Below are 19647 nucleotides of genomic sequence, written 5' to 3'. Positions count from 1 at the left end.
CTCCTATGATGTTACTCATTAATTTGTTTTAAAAACACTCACCACTCCATCCCTTGATTCAACCTGATGGATTATATTCCCCCCCCCAAAAAAAAATGTGGCCAAATTTCCCCCTCTGCTTAATCATGAAGCTTCTACTACTATAAACCATAAATCAGTTGGTTTATGTTCTCTACTGACCCAGTGCTGTATTATTGAGCTTCCAGGACACCATTATGGCTAAGATGTTCATTGATCTGCATTTTTTTTAGTTCTGTTGTCACAATTTTTTAGTTCTAATGCCTTCTTTCTTCGTGCTAACCATCCATCTTCTATCTCCGTCCTCCCCTTCCCCAGAGGTCTGGTACCTTTCCTTTTTTCATCTCCATCCACAGATCCACCTTTTCTCAACTACCCTTTCATCCAGCATTTCTCCCTCCTTCCCCACCACTCCAGGGTCCACCATATCTCGCTTTCTTTTCCCAACTACCCTCCTATCCAGTATCTCTATCCCCCCCCCACACACCATCCCTTGTGTCCAACTTCTCTCCCTTTCTATTCCTTCCCTCCCTAATTCCCATTATTCACCATCTCTTTCCCTCTCCTCTGTTTTTAGACTCATTATTTCTTCTCCCCCAAAGTCCGGCATATGCACGTCTCTTTGAACCCCCCCTTCCCTCCCTCTGTGTACTTCTACACCAGGGCCCCCCTCCCCTGAAGGCCTTCATCCCACACCTGAAGGCCTGCATCTCCCCCTGAAGGCCTGCACCCCACCCCTGAAGGCCTACCTGTCCCCCCTGAAGGCCTGTGCCACCATCCCAGAAGGCCTGTGCCACTACCCATGAAGGCCTGCACCCCGCCTTTGAAGGCCTGCACCCCCCCTTTGAAGGCCGCGATCCTGCCTCTGATGTCAGAGGAGGAGTGGGACCGCGGCAGAGGAAACAGCTCCGAAAACCTATAGCAGCTTGCAGAGATCGCTAGCACCAGCGATCTTCTCTGCAGGCTGCTGCTAGTAGGTAAATGGTGCGCGGGAGGCCGGTGGGAGGGGGGGGGGGGGAACCAGAGGCTATAGGGGAAGCCGGCCACCAGTGGGAGGCTAGTGTGGAAGCCACCAGCACTTCCCGACTGACCCTCTCCCCTCGCCCTCAAAAGCAGGTGTGGCAGTGGCCGGCCAGCAAGAGGCAGTGCTGCCGCTCCTGCTTTAGGGGACGAGGGAGGAGGGTCAGTTCTTGAATCGTGAGGCCAATTTATTTATATATTTATTTTTAATCGATTCAAATTGATTCACCCGAAGTGAATCGGTGAACCGATTCGAATTGTTAATCGGGCAACACTACTAGATGGGCCATTTGACCTTTATCTGCCATCATGTTTCTATAAGACTGACATCAATGTGGTGTCTGGCATCGTGCCATGTTTGAAGTTGTAAATTCTTACATTTTAGAGTGAAGGTACTTTCCCTTTGCAGCCCTGAGGGTTTAATATATATATTTTGCCACATTGTGTTTTTGAAGTGTTTTTGTTACAAATTACGATTTTTATGATGTTTGTGTTTTAAAACATTGAGCTATGACTCCTACACAAATAACACTATGGGCTCCTTTTACTAAGCCGCGTTAGGGCCTTAACGCGCGGAATAGCGCACGCTAAATTGTCGCGCGCGCTAGACCTTAACACCAGCATTGAGCTGGCGTTATTCTAGAAGTGTAGCGCGCGGTAATTTTGTGCATGCGCTAAAAACACTAGCGCACCTTAGTAAAAGGAGCCCTGTGTTCTGTTGATCCTCTGGGGTTTCCTGAAGCAGCCTCTGGCGAAATATGGCTGTGTTGAAACCTGGCAAGATTTTTGACATCCAGATTTTTTTATGTAGACAGCCAGCGATAGATTGTTTCTTTGTGTTTTAAGAATCTATGAGACTGAAAGTTATCATCCTTACACATGATTGAAAATATATTCTGTGCTGTGATTATAATGTTTTAGAGGCATGTTTTGATGAGATCACCAGAGGATCAATGACAGTCTTCTCTCTTTTTGTATGAGCACTATCTTTAGCTAATTAAATACAGTAACTGCTATAATAACATGTTATTTGGTGATAACACTCGTGAGTTGTTTTTGAGTAAAATTGTTAGTTAAATTTCCCACCGGTGTTTTTTATGTTGAATTTTATCCCATTTTTGGAAGTTGGGTAAAATTGGCTGCCTGACACTTTTGCTGATTTGGTTCTGTAAATGCTGCATCTGACTCTTCTTTTTCTTTGAAGTGGAATAATTGGAGAGCGTTTACCCATTCGATATTATCTGACCTTTGGAATGTTGACCAGCGGGTTATTTACTGCTCTTTTTGGGCTAGGCTACTTCTGCAGCATACACAACCTATGGTTCTATATAGGTGCTCAGGTAAGTTGAATTGCAATATAGATTACAGATTTTTTTTGGGTCACCATTGCACAAACAATTTTAAGCAAAAAAATTATTTTTTTCTTCAATCAGAAGTTGTAAATGCAGGCAAAGGGCATGGCTGTGGAGGCCATGATAGCTCAGTTTCAAGATACCCAATGCCCTAGGTACATTAGATGGATTGTGAGCCCACTGGAACAGACAGGGAAATATACTTCATATACTCGAATATAAGCTGACTCAAATATAAGCCGAGGTAGCCTTTTCCCCCAAATAGGAGGAAAAAGGGTTGACTTGAATATAAGCCAGGAGGGGGGTGTTAATATTAAAGTGCCCTGCCAGGTTCTGCACCCAGCCCCCCTCCCTCCTTCCTTGCCCTGAACCCTGGACCCTCTCCTGATGCCTTGCAGGCTTCCACCAGGCCTGCCATAACATGGTCCAATGGTGGGTTGGTACAGGAGGGAACCCTCCTGCTTCCTGTTAAGGCCAACTGTGACCATTTTACCTCCCTCCTGCCTCCCGCGCATATCTTTCAATTCCCTGGTGGTCCAGTGGAGAACCGAGCAGTGGTGACCTTCCCATGCTCCTGCTCGGCGAAGAGCCGCTAGCTGAATGACTGCTGCGAGCAATTTGTGTTGGATGTGTTATGGGGTTACCATCAGCAGCTTTAGGCCTGAAACATACCAGGTCTCTTGCCAACCTTTAGTTATCTGGTCCAGTAATTTTCCAGGGCAATTTCCATATCTATAATGTTGGTATTTTCGATATATTAGCATTTTCTTTGTATGTTCATGTCATGCATCAAAGAATTTAATTCAGTTTGAGTAGCAAACCAGGTTGTTGTGGTAGGATACTTTAAATAGGCTTTCTTAGCTTCTGCACTTTTCTTTTCTAAAAGGAGGATTCCATTGGCAATACGCTTGTTTCTGGCTACTATATATGAAATAATATCCCCACATAGAGTTGTTTTCACAGTTTCCCAAAAAAGGTATGGAGTTTGTTGATGCTCATTAAAGATACTATAATTCACCCATCTATTTTGCAAATAGGATTTAAAATTGGTATCCTCTAGCAGGTAAGATGGGAATCTCCATTGACCATTTGTTCTTATCATATGAGGCATATCTAACTCAAGCTATATGAGTGAATGGTCAGATACTTCTGTTGACGGTTTGTGAAATTAACATATAATCCAACCTTGACATATGTCTTGCTTGCTCACAATACTGTATATAATCATACTCCATGGCATAGGATGAACAAGATGCTATGGGTAATGTGACCATTTATTTTTTTTTCATCAAAACGTGACATCTATTAATATTCAGTCCTGTCCCCAGTCCCGCCCCGCCCCCAATTTCTTCCATTTATTTTCATGTACACACAATATCTTATTAATTCATAATGGTAAACATGAAATATGTTTAAATCTGGTTTATTAGTTTTGAAAAAACAAAGAAATATAACAATCACACAGTAAAGCAGATATACAATACAAACCTCCCACCCACCCCAGGGAACAGCTACTCCAAAGTCCAGCATAAATTAAGCATGCCATAAGAATTTAGTTCAAAAGTCTACTTTTGCAGTGGGTGTCAGATTAGAACAAAAAGGCAACCAGCATCGAAGAAACAAGGAGCCGTGCTGAGAATTCATATCAGAGATAGCCTGGCGCTCATACCTCGCCAGCTGGATCATATGGACACCGTGGGAGTGTGTGGAGTCAGCCAGCATTGAAGAATAGTTTTAAGTCCCATGAAGATAGCTTTTTGTACAAATGCAGCAGCACCCTGTCGAACAGGGACCAAGGAGAGTTTTAAGGTAAAAAGAAAGGTGTCCCTGGGTACCCAAGTACAATTCCATATAGACTTAATGTGCAAGCAAATGCGTTTCCAGTATGCCTGAATGCCAGGGCATAACCAGAACATATGGCCCAGGGTAGCTCTAGGGGGCCGCACACTTAGGGCAACTGTCCTTAGAGCTGATATGCGCTTTATAGGCTCTAACAGGTGCAAAATAAGCCCGAACCAAGAATTTATAGTACTGTTCCTTTTCCACAGCAGAGACCAAGAGTTTGGCCCCCAGCATAACACTCCGCTTCAGCATGGCCGCAGAAATTTGCAACTGTAAATCCTGGGTCCATTTAGTTGCCAGAGTATCATAGTCCCAGTTGCCGGCCAGCTCCTGTAGAAATCGGTGATGAAAACGCAATGGTATAGGCACCTGTGCAGTCAAACAAAAAGATTCTGACAGTTTCTCCTGAATCTCTTCAGACAAAGCCGGACTAGGGAGGGAATGAACACAATGTTGCAATTGTCTATAAGAGAGCCAGTCCCCAGCTACCAAAGTAAAGGATTCTCTTAACATCTGAAAGGACTGTAGCGTACCATCAGGCTGTAATACTTGAGACAAATATAACAAATCCTTCCTAAACCACAGAGTAAGAGATCCAGGACTCATGCCAGGGATAAAGTCCCCATTACCAGCAATAGGCAAACACAGTGTCACATCAAACCGAATAGCCAATTGAGTACAGATTTGCTTCCAAATTTTTCATACTGGGAGTAAGAACATGTCCCTATAAGACTGAGCTCGTGGAGGTAGGCATTTCACATGAAGTAAATAGCTAAAATGATAGGGAGAAAAAGCAAGGCATTCCACTCCAGTGGCTGAAAAGTGAGTAGTCCCACAGAACTAATCATTCACGTGCCTAATTTGACAAGCCACATTGAGTCTGCCCAAATGCAATAACCCAAGACCCCCCTTAGCAATAGGTAATGTAAGAGTATTTAGAGGAATCCTAGATCGTTCACCTCCCCACAAAAACAGAAGCAAAGATCTATGAAGTAACTGAAGGTGACAGCGCTGGAGAAGTAAAGGTAAGATTTGAAGAAGGTAAAGACATTGAGGTATCACCATCATATTATATAAAGCAATTCTACCTAGAAGAGTCAAGGGGTAGGATCGCCAGGCCCACACTAGCGAGCTGCACGGGAACGGGGATGACGGGAATCCCGTGGGTTCCCCCTTCGGTTATCCAGCGGGTTCCCCCTTCGGGTCACAGGGATCCCGTGGGGACGCCTCCTAGGGTCGCGGGAATCCCATGGGGATGCCCCCTAGGGTCACGGGGATCCCGTGGGGATGCCTCCGAGGGTTGCGGGGTTCCTGCGGGACTGGATGTACTCAGTCGCGCGGCTCCTCTTCTCCCTACCTGCTCTGCTTGCAGCACAGAGAGCCGAATGGAAGTCTTCCCGACGTCAGTGCTGACGTCGGGAAGACTTCCGTTCGGCTCTCTGTGCTGCAGGCAGGGCAGGTAAGGAAAAGGAGAGTAGCCTCGCGGCTCGAGTGACTACCAAGGGAGGGGGGCGGTCCGCCCCGGGTGCAGCACAGCCGGCCAGGTCCCCTTACTTTTGTGGCGCTTCCCCGACCGACCGACCGACAACAGCCCCGGTCCGACAAACCTCCCTGCCCTGTAGCTGCGAATCTAAATTACCTTCTTACAGCAGCTGTAAGAAGGTAATTTAGATTTGCGGTTAAGGGCAGGGAGGTTTGTCGGACCGGGGCTGTTCTGTCGGGTGGAAAAGCGCCACGAAGTTAAGGGGGCAGGGAGAGAGAAAGGGAGGAAAGGTGGAGTGGAGAGGAAATGACGCTTAAGGGAAATGGGTAAAACTGAGGGGGGAGAAGGACGCTGAAAGCACTGGGGAAGACAAAGGGGTGGAGTAGGACGTTGAAAGGACATGGGGAAGATGGGGGGGTGGAGAAGGACGCTGAAAGGCCATGGGGAAGACAGAGGGGGAGAAGGACGCTGAAAGGACATGGGGAAGACAGAGGGGGGAGAAGGACACTGAAAGCACATGTGGAAGACAGAGGGGGGAGAAGGACGCTGACAGGACATGGGGAAGATGGGGGGGGAGAAGGACGCTGAAAGGATATGGGGAAGAGAGAGTGGGGAGAAGACGCTGGCAGGGAAGAAGACAGAGATGCCAGACTATGGTGGGAGCGGAGGGAAGAAGATGGGTGCCAGACCAATTTGGAAGGGGGGAGAAAGGGAGAGGCACAATAACAGAGCAAATGGAAGACGCAGAGGGAAGAGAGACAGTGGATGGAAGGAATTGAATGAGAACATGAGGAAAGCAGAAACCAGGCAACAAAGGTAGGAAAAGAATTCTATTTCTTTTTTTGCTTCAGGATAAAGTAGTATATTAGTTGTGTTGATAAAAATTTATAAACATTAGAAGCCGTTTACAAAGTATGTATTCTTCCCAATTAATATTTCCAAATTAATAAAGTATTTTTGCTTATTTGTAAATGGGTTTCTACCAGAGCCTTTAATTCAGTAGCATAATTAAATGAAATAACTATTTCTGAAGTTTATAGGGACAGGCGGGGACGGAGGGGATTCCTCGCGGGGACGGGTGGGGACGGAGGGATTCCTCACGGGGACGGGTGGGGACGGGTGGGATACCTCACGGGGACGGGTGGGGATTGGTGGGATTTCTGTCCCCGCGCAACTCTCTAGCCCACACTCGCTGTCCTATTTTGGTAAGCAGGGGAAGTACATTAAGAGAGTAAGGGGTAGTCAAGTCTCGAGGTATAAGAATGCCTAAATAGCGGATGGATGAGGAGGCCCATGCTAAAGGAAAAGTTCCTGACCAAGTATCACGAACTTCTAGTTGTAATGGAAGTACCAGAGAGTTCTGCCTGTTCAACGTCAACCCAGAGAAAAGATGGAACTCATCCAGAAGCTCCAGAGCTCTTAACAGGAATCGCTGCGGTCGAGCCAAAGCAAGCAATAAGTCATCAGCAAAAGCTAACACTCTCAATTGAGAAGAGCCCTCCGGTAGCCCAACCAATTCATCATCCGTCTGGATCGTGCGGAGAAGAGGCTCCAAGTATAGCAGAAAGAGCAGGGGGGATAGAGGGCAACCCTGACACGTCCCTCTACCAACCGCAAAGGAGCACGTGAGGATCCCATTCACCAAAACAATGGCCGATGGGGCTGAATATAACGTTCGCAAGACAGACAGGAACCAGCCCCCAATACCCACATATTCCAATGCCTGGAAAAGATAAGGCCAGTGAACTTGGTCAAACGCCTTAGCTGCGTCCAAGCTCACAAGAATGCACAGTGTTTAAGTAGATTGCGCTCTAGACATAGCTAATAATGCCCGCTAGACATTCAAGACTGAGTGTCTACCCTGCACAAAACCAACCTGCTCGGGCGATATTATGTGCGGCAGGAGAGGGGTCAGACGATTCACTAACAGGTGAGCCAAGGTTTTTAGGTCCACATTAAGGAGAGAAATTGGACGGTAAGATTCAACTTCATTCCTAGGTTTACCCGGCTTCGGAAGCAATGTAATGGTGGCTTCATTGACGTAATGTGGAAACACACCTGCCTCCAAAACTTTAACATAATAACACATAAGTGGCTCACACACCTGCAGAGATTTTATAAAATTCGGCCGGAAACCTGTCAGGGCCCGTAGCCGTACAAGAGCATAAGTTCTTTGTCGCATTTTGGATCTCCGTGCCCTGTAAAGGTTGATTCAAAGCCGTTCTCTATAGGTCCGCAAATTTTGGCATGCCCGCGTCTTCCAAATAGTCCAGAACATCCGGACCACAATAAGGACCCGGACTGGTATAGAACGTCGAAAAATGTAGATAAAAAGCATACGCTATGCCATTGGGCTTCGTACAGTAAGAGCTCGGGCCCTTCCTAATCCGTGAAATATATCTATTTTCCTGCCAATTCTTGGTCAAAGTGGCTAGCATTCTGCCCATCTTGTTCCCATAGCGATAAAACTTATATTTTCTATATAAAAACAATCTCTTGGTACGATCATGCAGTAAAGTATTAAGGGCAACCTGAGCCGAGTGAAATTCTTCCCGTAAAGTAGGAGTAGGATGCTGCAGATATCTAGCTTTCAGGTGGGAATATTGTTTTTCCAATCGAATAATGCCACTCAAAATACGTTTACGACGGGCTGCCATGTAAGCTATAATAACCCCCCTGATAACAAAAGAGGCCCGGGTTAGATTGATGTTGGCCATTAGTCAATAAATAATCATCCCAGCTTCTACGCAGGTAATCTGAAAAATCAGGATCATCCTGCAGGTACGAGGGAAAACGCCACCTAAGGGACCCCATAGGAAGGATACCACAGGCTACATCCAACCAAATAGGATAATGGTCGGACACTTCCAAAGGGCCTATAGTAGCCTCAGTGATCTGGGGGAACAAAGATTCCAAAACCAAAAGATAGTCTAAACGGGAAAAAGTCCCACGGGCTCGAGATTGGTGAGTGTAGTCCCATTCAAAGGGGACTTACAGAGAAAGGGTAAACCTTTGGTGAGAGTGCCAGTGGGGAAAGCAGTAGGACTAGAATGGTCAAGCGAAGCATCCAGCACCTGATTAAGGTCCCCAGCTACAATAAGCGGTAGAGAGGTGTCCAGAAGACCCAGTGTGACTATTAAGCTAAAGTAAGTCTGAGAATAGATGTTAGGGCCATATGTGATGAACAACAGAAAGTCTATACCCTGCAAGGAAATATGGAGCAGTAAACATCTACCCTGGAGATCTTGATGAATTAAGGTGATAGCACACTTCAAACCTTTACGGACCAGTAAACATACCCTGGCCTTTTTCCCCGGGGAGGAAGCAGAGCCTACCCAGCCCCACTAAACATAAAATATATTAAAAAAACACAAAGCACACTGTACGCAGAGAAAATATTAATTATCATTTACGAGTTTCAGGGTTTTTTCAAAGATGTCAAGGCAGATTACTTTAAAATATGCAATGTCACCTCTGTAACTATAGAAAAATAGACACATATAGTGCAAAATATAGACAGCAGATATAAATTCTCAAAACAGACACATTTTGATCACTGAATTGAAAATAAAATCATTTTTCCTACCTTTGTTGTCTGGTGATTTCATGAATCTCTTGGTTGCACTTCCTTCTGACTATGCATCCAATCTTTCTTTCTTTTGCATTCAACATTTCTTTCACAATCCAGCCCCATCGCCTTTGGGTCCAGGTCTCTTTCTCTTTTCCCTCTATTACCTTCCCCAGATCCAGTGCCAGTTCTCCTTTGTACCTTTGTTCCAGGTCTCCCTCTCCCCCTCTCTGTCTGAACCTCCCATAGTCCTGCATCTGCCTCCTGTCTTTTCCCTTTCGTCCAGGCCTTTCTCTCTGTAGTCTTTCTAATCTGCTTACAAACACCCCCCCCCCTTTCTCTGCCTCTTACTCTCCTTCTTTCCTTCCTCCCTCTCAGCAGATTTTAGCATATCTCTCTACTCCTTTTTTCTCCTCAGTTCTAGTATCTGTCTCCTTCCTCTTTTCCTCCTCCCAGGTCTGGTATCTGTCTCCTCCCCTTCCTCCCTGCTTTGGCATCTCTCTCTCTACTCCCTTCCTCCTCCCTGGTCTTCCTTCTCAATTTATTTTCTGCCTCTGTCTAAATTCTTTTTTACTATTCAGTCCTCAATTTCCCTCTTTCACTGTGTCTAGTTATAGCTTGCCATCTCTTTCTCTCACCCCTTCCAATATCTAACTCTATCCTCTTCCCTCAATCCAGCATGTGCCCTTTTTTCTTTCTCCTCCCCACTTCCTTCCAGTGTCTGCTCCCCCTCTCCCTCACATTTCCATTCAGCGGCTGTCCCTCCTCTCCCCCACACTTCCATTCAATGTCTGTCTTAGAGAAAGACACAGGGAAAAAATCTGTCCCCGTCACCACCCTGTCCCCAACCCACCGTCCTCTTCACCCCCGTCACCACCGTTCCCTTCACCGCCCTGTCACCGCCATCCCATTCACCGCCCCGTCACCGTCCCCGCAGCGTCTGAGCACTGTTAACATGATTAAGTTTTGACTGCTTGAATTTAAATATAGAATGGGTGTTTTCATATTTTGCATCTATTTCACGTATCACCCATGTGGTTATTTCTTATCCCAGATTCACATTTTGGGAACCTTAATAATGAGCTTGGCGGGACAGATAAGGAAAATACTTAAGAGTACCTGATTACTATTCAGTGTATTGTAAACTGCTTTGGGTGAATCTCAAGTCATTTTTCATACAATTTTCCCCAAGATCCAGTGTCATTTCCCTTTTCCCCTTTGTACCTTGTAGGTAGTGGTACCACAGCCACTACTGTAACCAAGATTTTTGTTACCGACATGCATCACTTTACACTTACCCACGTGAAATCTCATCTGCCATGTTGATGCCCATTCCTCGAGCCTGATTATGTCATGTTGCATATCTTCGCAATCCTCCTGCGTCTTCACTATTCTGAATAACTTTGTATCGTCCGCAAATTTAATCACCTCGCTCGTTGTACCTATGTCCATAATTAAGCACTGGAATTTGTTGCTAGAGTATGTAGTAAAAGCAGTTAGCATAGCAGGACTTATAAACATGTTTAGACAAGTTTCTAAAAGATAAATCCATAAACCATTGTTGAGTTGGGAAAATCCACTGCTTATTCCTGGGATAAGTAGCATAAAATCTGTTTCACTCTTTTGCAATCTTAGTAGGTATTTGTGACCTGGGTTGGCCACTGTTGGAACAGGATACTGGGTTTGATGGTCCTTCTAATCTTTTAAGTTCTTAAGAAATATTTGTGCTCATCATAAAAAAATGCTCCCAGTAAACATAAACCTTGATATCTGAATAGAAGCAATCGATCAGTACATGGCAATCTTCACAAAAGTATGAGATCTAGCTGACCCCCATGGAGCCTGACATGTCGGGCTGATTAGTCTTCCCACAGACATAATGAGCTATATTCACAGAATTATCTATAGGACAAATTGAGGGGAAAGGTCTGAACAGCATCTGCCATAAAAATAGGAATGTGGGAGATCTTTGGCAACAAAAGGAAATATTTGTCATAGCCGAAAATGATACTGAAAGATTTATTTATTTTATTATGGCCCAACTAGTGCCTGCTGCTCTGTTCGCAGGTATGCCCACAAAGAACTAGTCACTCAAATGTAAGCATACCGAGCATTCATGGCCTCTGGCCTTTGAATCAAATAGCATTACTTAAGAACATAAGAACATAAGCAGTGCCTCTGTCGGGTCAGACCACAGGTCCATCCTGCCCAGCAGTCCGCTCCTGCGGTGGCCCAAAAACAGGTCAAGACCTGTCTGAATCATCAGAAGGGGCTCCCCTGCCACCTTGGTTTCCCATTTAAGTCCTGCCTTCCTATCGAAGTCCTAGCCCTCCGGTCTACACATGCACGACCAGGTTGGTTTACTCGTTTCCTGGTTAACTTCCTACACCCGTGTTACATCCCAGCTCCTCCCTCAGTATCCCACGATCCCTCTATCCCTCAGAATCCATCCAATCCCTGCTTGAATCCCTGTACCGTACTCTGCCTGATCACTTCCTCCGGTAGCGCATTCCAAGTGTCCACGACCCTTTGGGTGAAAAAAAACTTCCTTGCATTTGTTTTGAACCTGTCTCCCTTCAGTTTCTCAGAATGCCCCCTCGTATTTGCTGTCCCCTTCAGTCTGAAGAATCTGTCCCTATCCACCCTCTCTATGCCCCTCATGATCTTGAAGGTCTCTATCATATCTCCCCTGAGTCTCCTTTTCTCCAGAGAGAAGAGCCCCAGCCTATCCAGCCTCTCGGCATACGAGCAGTGTTCCAGCCCTTTTACCATTTTCGTTGCTCTCCTTTGGACTCTCTCAAGTACCGCCATGTCCTTCTTGAGGTGCGGCGACCAATACTGAACGCAGTATTCCAGATGTGGACGCACCATCGCTCGATACAATGGCATGATGACTTCCCGTGTTCTGGTTGCTATGCCCCTCTTTATGATGCCCAGCATCCTGTTGGCTTTTTTTGAGGCTGCTGCGCACTGTGCAGATGGCTTCAGTGATGCATCCACCAGCACACCCAAGTCTCTCTCGAGTCTGCTGTCTCCCAACAATACCCCCCCTAATTTGTAGCTGAACAACGGGTTCTTTTTCCCTATATGCATGACCTTGCATTTGTCCACGTTGAATCACATTTGCCATTTGTTTGCCCAGTCTTCCAGCTTGTCCAGGTCCCTTTGTAGGTCCTCACACTCCTCCCTGGTCCTAACTCTGCCGCACAGTTTGGTATCGTCTGCGAATTTTATAACCTCACACTTTGCCTCCTTTTCCAGATCATTGATGAATATGTTAAAGAGTAAAGGCCCCAGCACTGATCCCTGTGGCACACCGCTCGTGACTCCCCGCCAGTCAGAATATTGACCCTTTACTCCAACCCTCTGCAGTCTACCCGACAGCCAGTGCTTGATCCATCTGTGCACATCCCCTCCCACCCCGTGGTTCCACAGTTTCTTAAGTAGCCTTTCATGTGGCACCTTGTCGAAAGCCTTTTGAAAGTCGAGGTAAATGATGTCTATGGGCTCCCCGTTGTCCATCCGACTGCTTATTCCCTCAAAGAAGTACAGAAGGTTCGTTAGGCACGACCTTCCCTTGCAGAATCCGTGCTGGCTTGTTCTCAGTAGGCCATTCCTCTCGATGTGCTCGCTAATGCCTTCCTTGATCATAGTTTCCACCATCTTCCCTATTATTGAAGTCAGGCTCACCGGCCTGTAGTTCCCGGGGTCACCCCTCGATCCCTTCTTGAAGATCGGTGTGACATTTGCCAATTTCCAGTCCTCTGGCACCTCACCAGTTTTCAAGGATAGGTTGCAAACATGTTGGATTGTGTCCGCTATTTCCTGTCTTAGTTCTTTCAGAACCCTTGGGTGGATCCCGTCCGGGCCCTGTGATTTGCCGCATTTTAACCTGTCTATCTGTTTGAGGACATCCTCCCTACTTACCTCTATGTGCTCTAATTTTTCAGCCTGTTCCCCACTCGTGAGCTCCTCTGAGTCTGGTATATTAGATGTGTCTTCGCTCGTGAAGACCGACGAGAAGAACGTGTTCAACCTCTCAGCTACTTCTTTATCCTCCTTAATCACTCCCTTCTTGTCCCCATCGTCCAACGGCCCTACCTCCTCTCTCGCTGGTCGCTTCCCCTTAACGTAACTGAAGAATGCCTTGAAGTTTTTCGCCTCCTTGGCCAGCCCCTCTTCGTATTTCTCTTTTGCTTTTCTAACCTCCCGGTGGCATTCCTTTTGGCAATTCCTGTGCGCCTGGTGATTTTCCTCTGTTGGGTCCTTTTTCCATCTCCGGAAAGATACTTTTTTGTCATTTATCGCCCTCTTTACTTCTGTTGACATCCAAACCGGGTCCTTTGATCGCTTGTTCTTGCAGCCTTTCCTGAAATTGGGGACGTACATTCTCTGTGCTTCCTGCAGGGTGTCCCTGAGTAGGGTCCAGGCGCTTCCCACAGTCTCCATCCTAAAGATGTTTCTGAGCTTCCTCCCCACCATTTCCCTCATAGCAAAGTAGTTCCCTTTCTTGAAGTTCAGCGCAGTTGTTGCGGTCCTCCTAATTATGGGTGTCCCCCTTTCTAATGTGAATCTGATCGTGTTGTGATCACTGTTGCCTAGTGGTCCTCCCACTTCTACCCCTCTTGCAGGCCCCCCTAATCCGTTTAGGATGAGGTCAAGAGTAGTACCCCCTCGCGTCGGTTCTTTGACTAGTTGCTCCATGAAGCAGTCCTTCACAGCTTCTACAAATCCTGTCTCCCTAGTGCAGTTGGAGTGACCCGTACTCCAGTCTATCCCTGGGTAGTTGAAGTCCCCCATCACTGTTACACTTCCAGTCCTGCACTCCTGTCTCAATTCCGTTTCCAAGTCGTGTCCGACTCCCTCTGGCGTACCAGGTGGTCGATAGTACAGCCCCAGTTTTATGCCCGCACCCTTGTTTTCCGGTAATTTGACCCACAGCGATTCCAGCCCCTCTGCCTTCGTTGCCATATCCATCCCGACCGAGTGGATAGATTCTTTTATATATAGTGCTATGCCTCCCCCCTTTTTGTGGGTCCTGTCCTTCCTATAGAGCTTGTACCCCGGCAGCGCTATATCCCATTGATTTTCCTCTGTCCACCAGGTTTCTACAATTCCAATTATATCCAGGTCCTCCCCCTTGGCGGCGACTTCTAGTTCGCCCATCTTGGCCATGAGGCTTCTTGCATTTGCGTATAAGCACCGCAGGTCCCGTCGTTTTTCTTCCACCTCTGCATTTACCTGGTCCACTTGCCCTTGGATTTCTGGCAGTTTTCCCGCTCTCTGTGTTTCTGCTTTACCCTCAGCCTTTACCCTCTTAGCTTTCAGCTTCCTCACATTCCTGCCACCCCACTTTCCCGCTTTTCCTCTGGGATTTTTAGCCCTACCGGCCCCCTCCTGGGCTGTCATCCCTTGAGCCTCTGTTTGATCCCCCTTGCCTTGTGGTGCCTCTATGTTACCCTCGGCTTTCGCCCTTATGCCACCCAGTCCCCCTGTGTCCCCATGCCCCTTAGTCTTTTCCCAGCAAGCTCCCTTTACCTGATGTTTCCCTCGCTGTCTGATTTGTAGTTCTTCCTGTCCCTCTGTTTCCTCCCTGCAGTCAGCCCTTTCAGCATCTGTTCTGGATGCTGTTGTCCGAAGCGTCAACATCAGATCAGCTGTCGGCTTTCCCCCTCTCCTCAGTTTAAAGCCCTCTCGATCTCCTTCCTCAAATTGGTTGCCAGTAGTCTGGTTCCCGCTGTGCTCAGGTGCAGGCCATCCCGCCGGTAGAGCTTGCTCTTTCCCCAGAAGGACGTCCAGTTCCTCACAAATCGGAAGCCCTCCTCCTGGCACCATCTCCTCAACCATGCATTCACAGCTTGGAGGTCTGCCTGCCTCTTTGCATCTGCTCTCGGTACAGGCAGGATCTCTGAGAATGCATAACTCCATATCAGAGCACTTAACCAGATGTCTAGCTCCCAATACTTCATTTGAGGGTGATCTGGGGCAGTTCTATAAGTGCCCAAATTATATGGGCTGGGAGCTAATTATATAAGAGCACTTACCTGCATAAAGTGTTTAGCCAGCTCCCTCCCTCCACCTCACCTTATATGCTGTTTGCCGGCTTTCTTTTTCCCGAGCCACACGTGTTCAAAAAGACGCGCACGCGCGGCTGCGCAAGTTGATCAATCTCCTCCTCTCCTGCAACTTCCTGTTTCCGGTTGTGTCAGAGGAGAAGATTGATCAACTTGCGCATGGTTTTATATGTCAGTGTTTAATAAATTATCTCCAGAACATCTGTATCCACAGTTTTAGTTTTAGTTTTCATTGGTGGATTGTTTTCACTGTGAATCATTGGGTCTCCCCATTTTCCTTTGTTGTACTGCACCAGATCTTCTACTACTACTACTGTTAATTATTTCTGTAGTGCCACCAGACAAACACAGTGCTGTACAGAGTCACAAAGAAGACAGTTTTTGCTCGAAAGAGCTTACACTCTAAACAGACAAGACAGACACCAGGATGTGCAAGCTGTGCAAAAATAAGGAATACCCTTGGCTGCCTTTCTATGTAATTCTGGGCCCCTTAGCGAGCGATCTACTTGTTGGTCAAAGACATGGTTCAAGTCACCTATTAAGAGTAGTGGAGTAATCCTATCATGCAAGCCTGCTTGAATTAGTTTTATTTTTTTTAAAATGAGTGGCTATACACATTAAGGGCATAAACATTTAAGAGATGGAATACAGAACCCTACAAGGTAATTTGTAACAAGACAGATTTGAACTTAGAGGATGAGATGTATTGGAGGATGAGATGTACAGCGTCAGCATCTATGAGACAAACTTGGTTTTTTTCAGTTGCATAGAGTTTTTTGGATCCCAGTTTGTTTGCAGAAGTTAGACATTTCAAAATCTAATAGATGCTGGCACTGTCATCTTGAAATAGGGATACTGGATCATTTGTTGTTCTTTTGTCCTTTGATACTCAACTTCTGGAAATCAATATGGGGACAAATCAATTTGATTCTGGAGTCTTCGATTCCGTTGCAGTATGAGGTGGTGATCTGTGGTACATTGTTGTCACCTAAACCTCCATTAGATAGATATAAAAGTAGACTATTTGCCATAATGACTGGGATAGCCATGCAAATGGTTACTAAAAACTGGAAAATTTGGGATAGACTTAATTTCTCCTTTTGATGGGGTTCTTTATGTTACAAATATGAGAAAATGAATTCAGAAATTATACGTAATAAGCTATTTAAATTAACGTGGGGGTCCATTGACAAATTTTGTTAACACTGATTAGTTGGATTATCCCCTTATTTCCTATTTGATTTACACATCCAGGGAGGGAGGGGTGGGAGGGAGGGGGTATTATATTTTCTTGTATTCATTGACCAAATGAAAGTGATGTTTATGATTTTTACTGTATGTATCCACTTTGTTTTTGTTCTTGATTTGTTGGAGGGGGAGGAAATGTTTTGTAGTATTTCTTTGATCAATTGTAAGTTTTGTCTTGAAGTCAATTGTATGTATATTTTAATGCACTGTTTTGAATGGAAAATTAATAAAGAGTTAAAAAAAAAAAACAAAAGCCAAGACATAATGGCCCATGGTATCTTTTAATATTTCCCGCACTTTACAGGGAAGGTGTTTCTTAATCAATATCACCACTCTCACTCTCTTTTTTGAAGCAGAGGAGTAAAAAAAAATTTCCTACACAGTTTTAGCAGAGTTCCATGTGTTATGTGTCTGTTAACTTCATTTCCTGTAAGCATGCAATGTCTGCATGATGATGATTCAAAACAGGCATTATTTTGTCGTGTTTTACAGGAGATGTGATTTCTGAGAGATTCCAAGATATTAATTTAACCCCAGAAAGCATAACTGGAAATTCAGGAGAAAATTGGTAGACTAAAGATATATTCTCTCCAGGAGCCCAGACCCTCCCATAGAGCAATAAGAAATACCCAGGAACACCCATGAAACCAGTTGATGTCTTCAAATAAAAATTAACAGTGGTCCTTGAACAATGAAACTCTTTACCAAAACCTCCCCTAACCCCCTTCTCCCTATCCAAACAACCCATTTCCCTCTTCCAGAACCATAGAACTGTCATCGCTTCGTATTAGGCACACACAAGCAATGTGTGGTCATATGTAATTACATTACATTACATTACATTAGTGATTTCTATTCCGCCATTACCTTGCGGTTCAAGGCGGATTACATCCAAACTAAAACAAGAATTACATTCAAAATTTGAAGGAATAGAATAAGCGATGACATAAAATTTTTAAGGTAATAAAAAAAAAAAATGTTGGGTAAAAAGTTACCAACGGGAAGTAGAAGTCTTTAGGAGATAAGAATAGGGTGAATTATGGGGTTTTAGATAACGTTTGGTAAATAGAAGAATATTAGAGAGTACTAAGGATATAGAGGGTGTTGGATGTTGGGTTGGGATTGGTCGTGCTGGATAGGTTTTATGTGTTTTTTGAAGAGCATGGTTTTAATATCTCTCTTGAAGGTTTTGTAGTTTGTAGTTGAAGATAACAGAGTGGTGATTTGTTTGTCTAGTTTAACTGCTTTGGAGGCTATTAGGTTGTCATAAAGTTTTTTTCGTTTGACATTTTTGGATGATGGGTGAGAGAATAGTGAGTGGGTTCTTCTGTGTCTGGTTGAGGAGGATTGATTTAGTCGGTTATTCCAGTAGGTTGGGCTTTCTCTGTTGATAGCCTTATAAAGTAAGCAATAGAATTTGAAGTGCACTCTCGCTTCTATTGGAAGCCAGTGCGAGTCATGGTATGCCTCTGTGATATGGTCATATTTTTTTAATGAATAGACAAGTCTTAGGGCTGTATTCTGTATTGTCTGCAATTGCTTCATCATGGTCGTGGGACATGGTAGGTATAGTATGTTGCAGTAGTCTATTATCCCAAGGATAAGAGATTGTACCAATAGTAGGAATTGCTTCTTTTCGAAGAATGTTCGGATTTTTCTTAGATTTCTCATGGTCATGAACGATGCCTTTATTATTTTGTTAATTTGGGGTTGCATGGTGCAGCCTCTGTCAATTGTGATTCCAAGCAATTTTAGTGTAGGTTGTATTGGGTATGAGAACGAATTTATTACAAGATTAGTTAATGTTGGAGTTTTGTTGTTTTCTAGTAGGATGAAATTTGTTTTGTCAGGGTTAAGTTTTAATTTGTGCTCTGTCATCCAAATTGCAACTGATTCGAGGGTTTTGTGTATTGTGCTTGTCTTGAAGGATTCTGGTTGGTCGAAGGGTAGGAGAATAGTGATATCATCTGCATAGCTGTATGAAATTATGCCAAGATTATCCAGGTAGTAGCTGAGGGAAGCTATGTATATATTGAATTACTGTGTAGGTGATAGGGGTGATCCTTGGGGAACTCCGCAGGGGTGGACCATGGTTCTGATTTTTTTTGCATTGTTTTGACTCTGTAAGTTCTTGATTGTAGGAATCCTTTGAACCATGCAAGTACTTTGCCTGAGGTGTCATCTGAGACCCCAGGCTTAAATCAAGTGGTTAGGAATGCCTACCATAACCTCATATTATAATACAGAGAATAACTTGTATTTACTGTATATAAGAAACCCAACTATTCACTGTCCAAAAAAAGACATTAATTCCAAGTATATGTTAACTGTCCAGAAAAGAAAAATTAATTAATAGCAGAGGAGGCTTCCTCAGTGTGTAGGCTCAACAATTGTATTAATACAGGCACTTGCTTCATACACTGTATCAAATATTTTCCATTGCCCTGTAAGGTGAATTTTTAATAAGGCCAGGTATGGAAACAGAAATCTTATCTTTTTCTTCGCCAGGGTAGAGCAGAGTGGCTGAAATGCTCATCTACGGTCTGTCAGAGCTGGGGAAAAATATTGATCCGTACCAGATTATTTTCATATGTTAAAGTGGCTTGCTTGAATCTATATTGGCGAAGTAGCTCCATTATGTGAATATAATTGTGGAATTTAACAATGACAGTCCTGAGGCATAGGTTGCAAGTTGTTTTTTGGCCTAAACAGTGTACGTGTTCCAGCCTTGCAGGGCACAGGTCAGAGCGCATAGGCAATTCTGCTTCTATCCTGAGTTCCAACTCCGCTATAAGCTGGTGCTCCGGTACTGATTCTGGGATTACCACAAGTTGTAAATTTCCTCTCCAAGATCTGTTCTCCGGATCATCCAGTTTTTCAGTGTGCATTTTCACCAGCACTGGAAGGGATTCCAGTGTGTCTGCCATCGTGGAGGTGTGATCTTCAATATTTGACACCCAATTTTCCACCTCCGTTGTACGCTTCGTGGTGTCCATAAGTATAGCTTCCAAGTTAGTTTGGTTGCCAGTTGCAGCAAGTATG

At 44.9% G+C, this 19647-nt stretch overlaps 1 protein-coding gene across 4 annotated transcripts in view; it reads left to right on the top strand.

The window, feature by feature from the left end:
* SLC37A1 (solute carrier family 37 member 1) overlaps positions 1-19647 on the top strand; it is a 368358-nt gene that overhangs the window by 65287 nt on the left and 283424 nt on the right. For all 4 annotated transcript variants that reach the window (XR_004539090.1, XR_004539091.1, XR_004539089.1 and 1 more), the window contains one exon: positions 2243-2378. Coding sequence is in view for 1 of the 4 variants with exons in the window: in XM_033940456.1 (XP_033796347.1) it covers positions 2243-2378 (136 nt within the window). In the remaining 3 variants the exon portion in view is untranslated. The remainder of the gene's footprint in view (positions 1-2242; positions 2379-19647) is intronic.

This window comes from Geotrypetes seraphini, chromosome 4, assembly GCF_902459505.1.
Source record: "Geotrypetes seraphini chromosome 4, aGeoSer1.1, whole genome shotgun sequence".
Taxonomy (NCBI): domain Eukaryota; kingdom Metazoa; phylum Chordata; class Amphibia; order Gymnophiona; family Dermophiidae; genus Geotrypetes; species Geotrypetes seraphini.
This window is presented reverse-complemented; position numbering and strand designations above follow the sequence as displayed.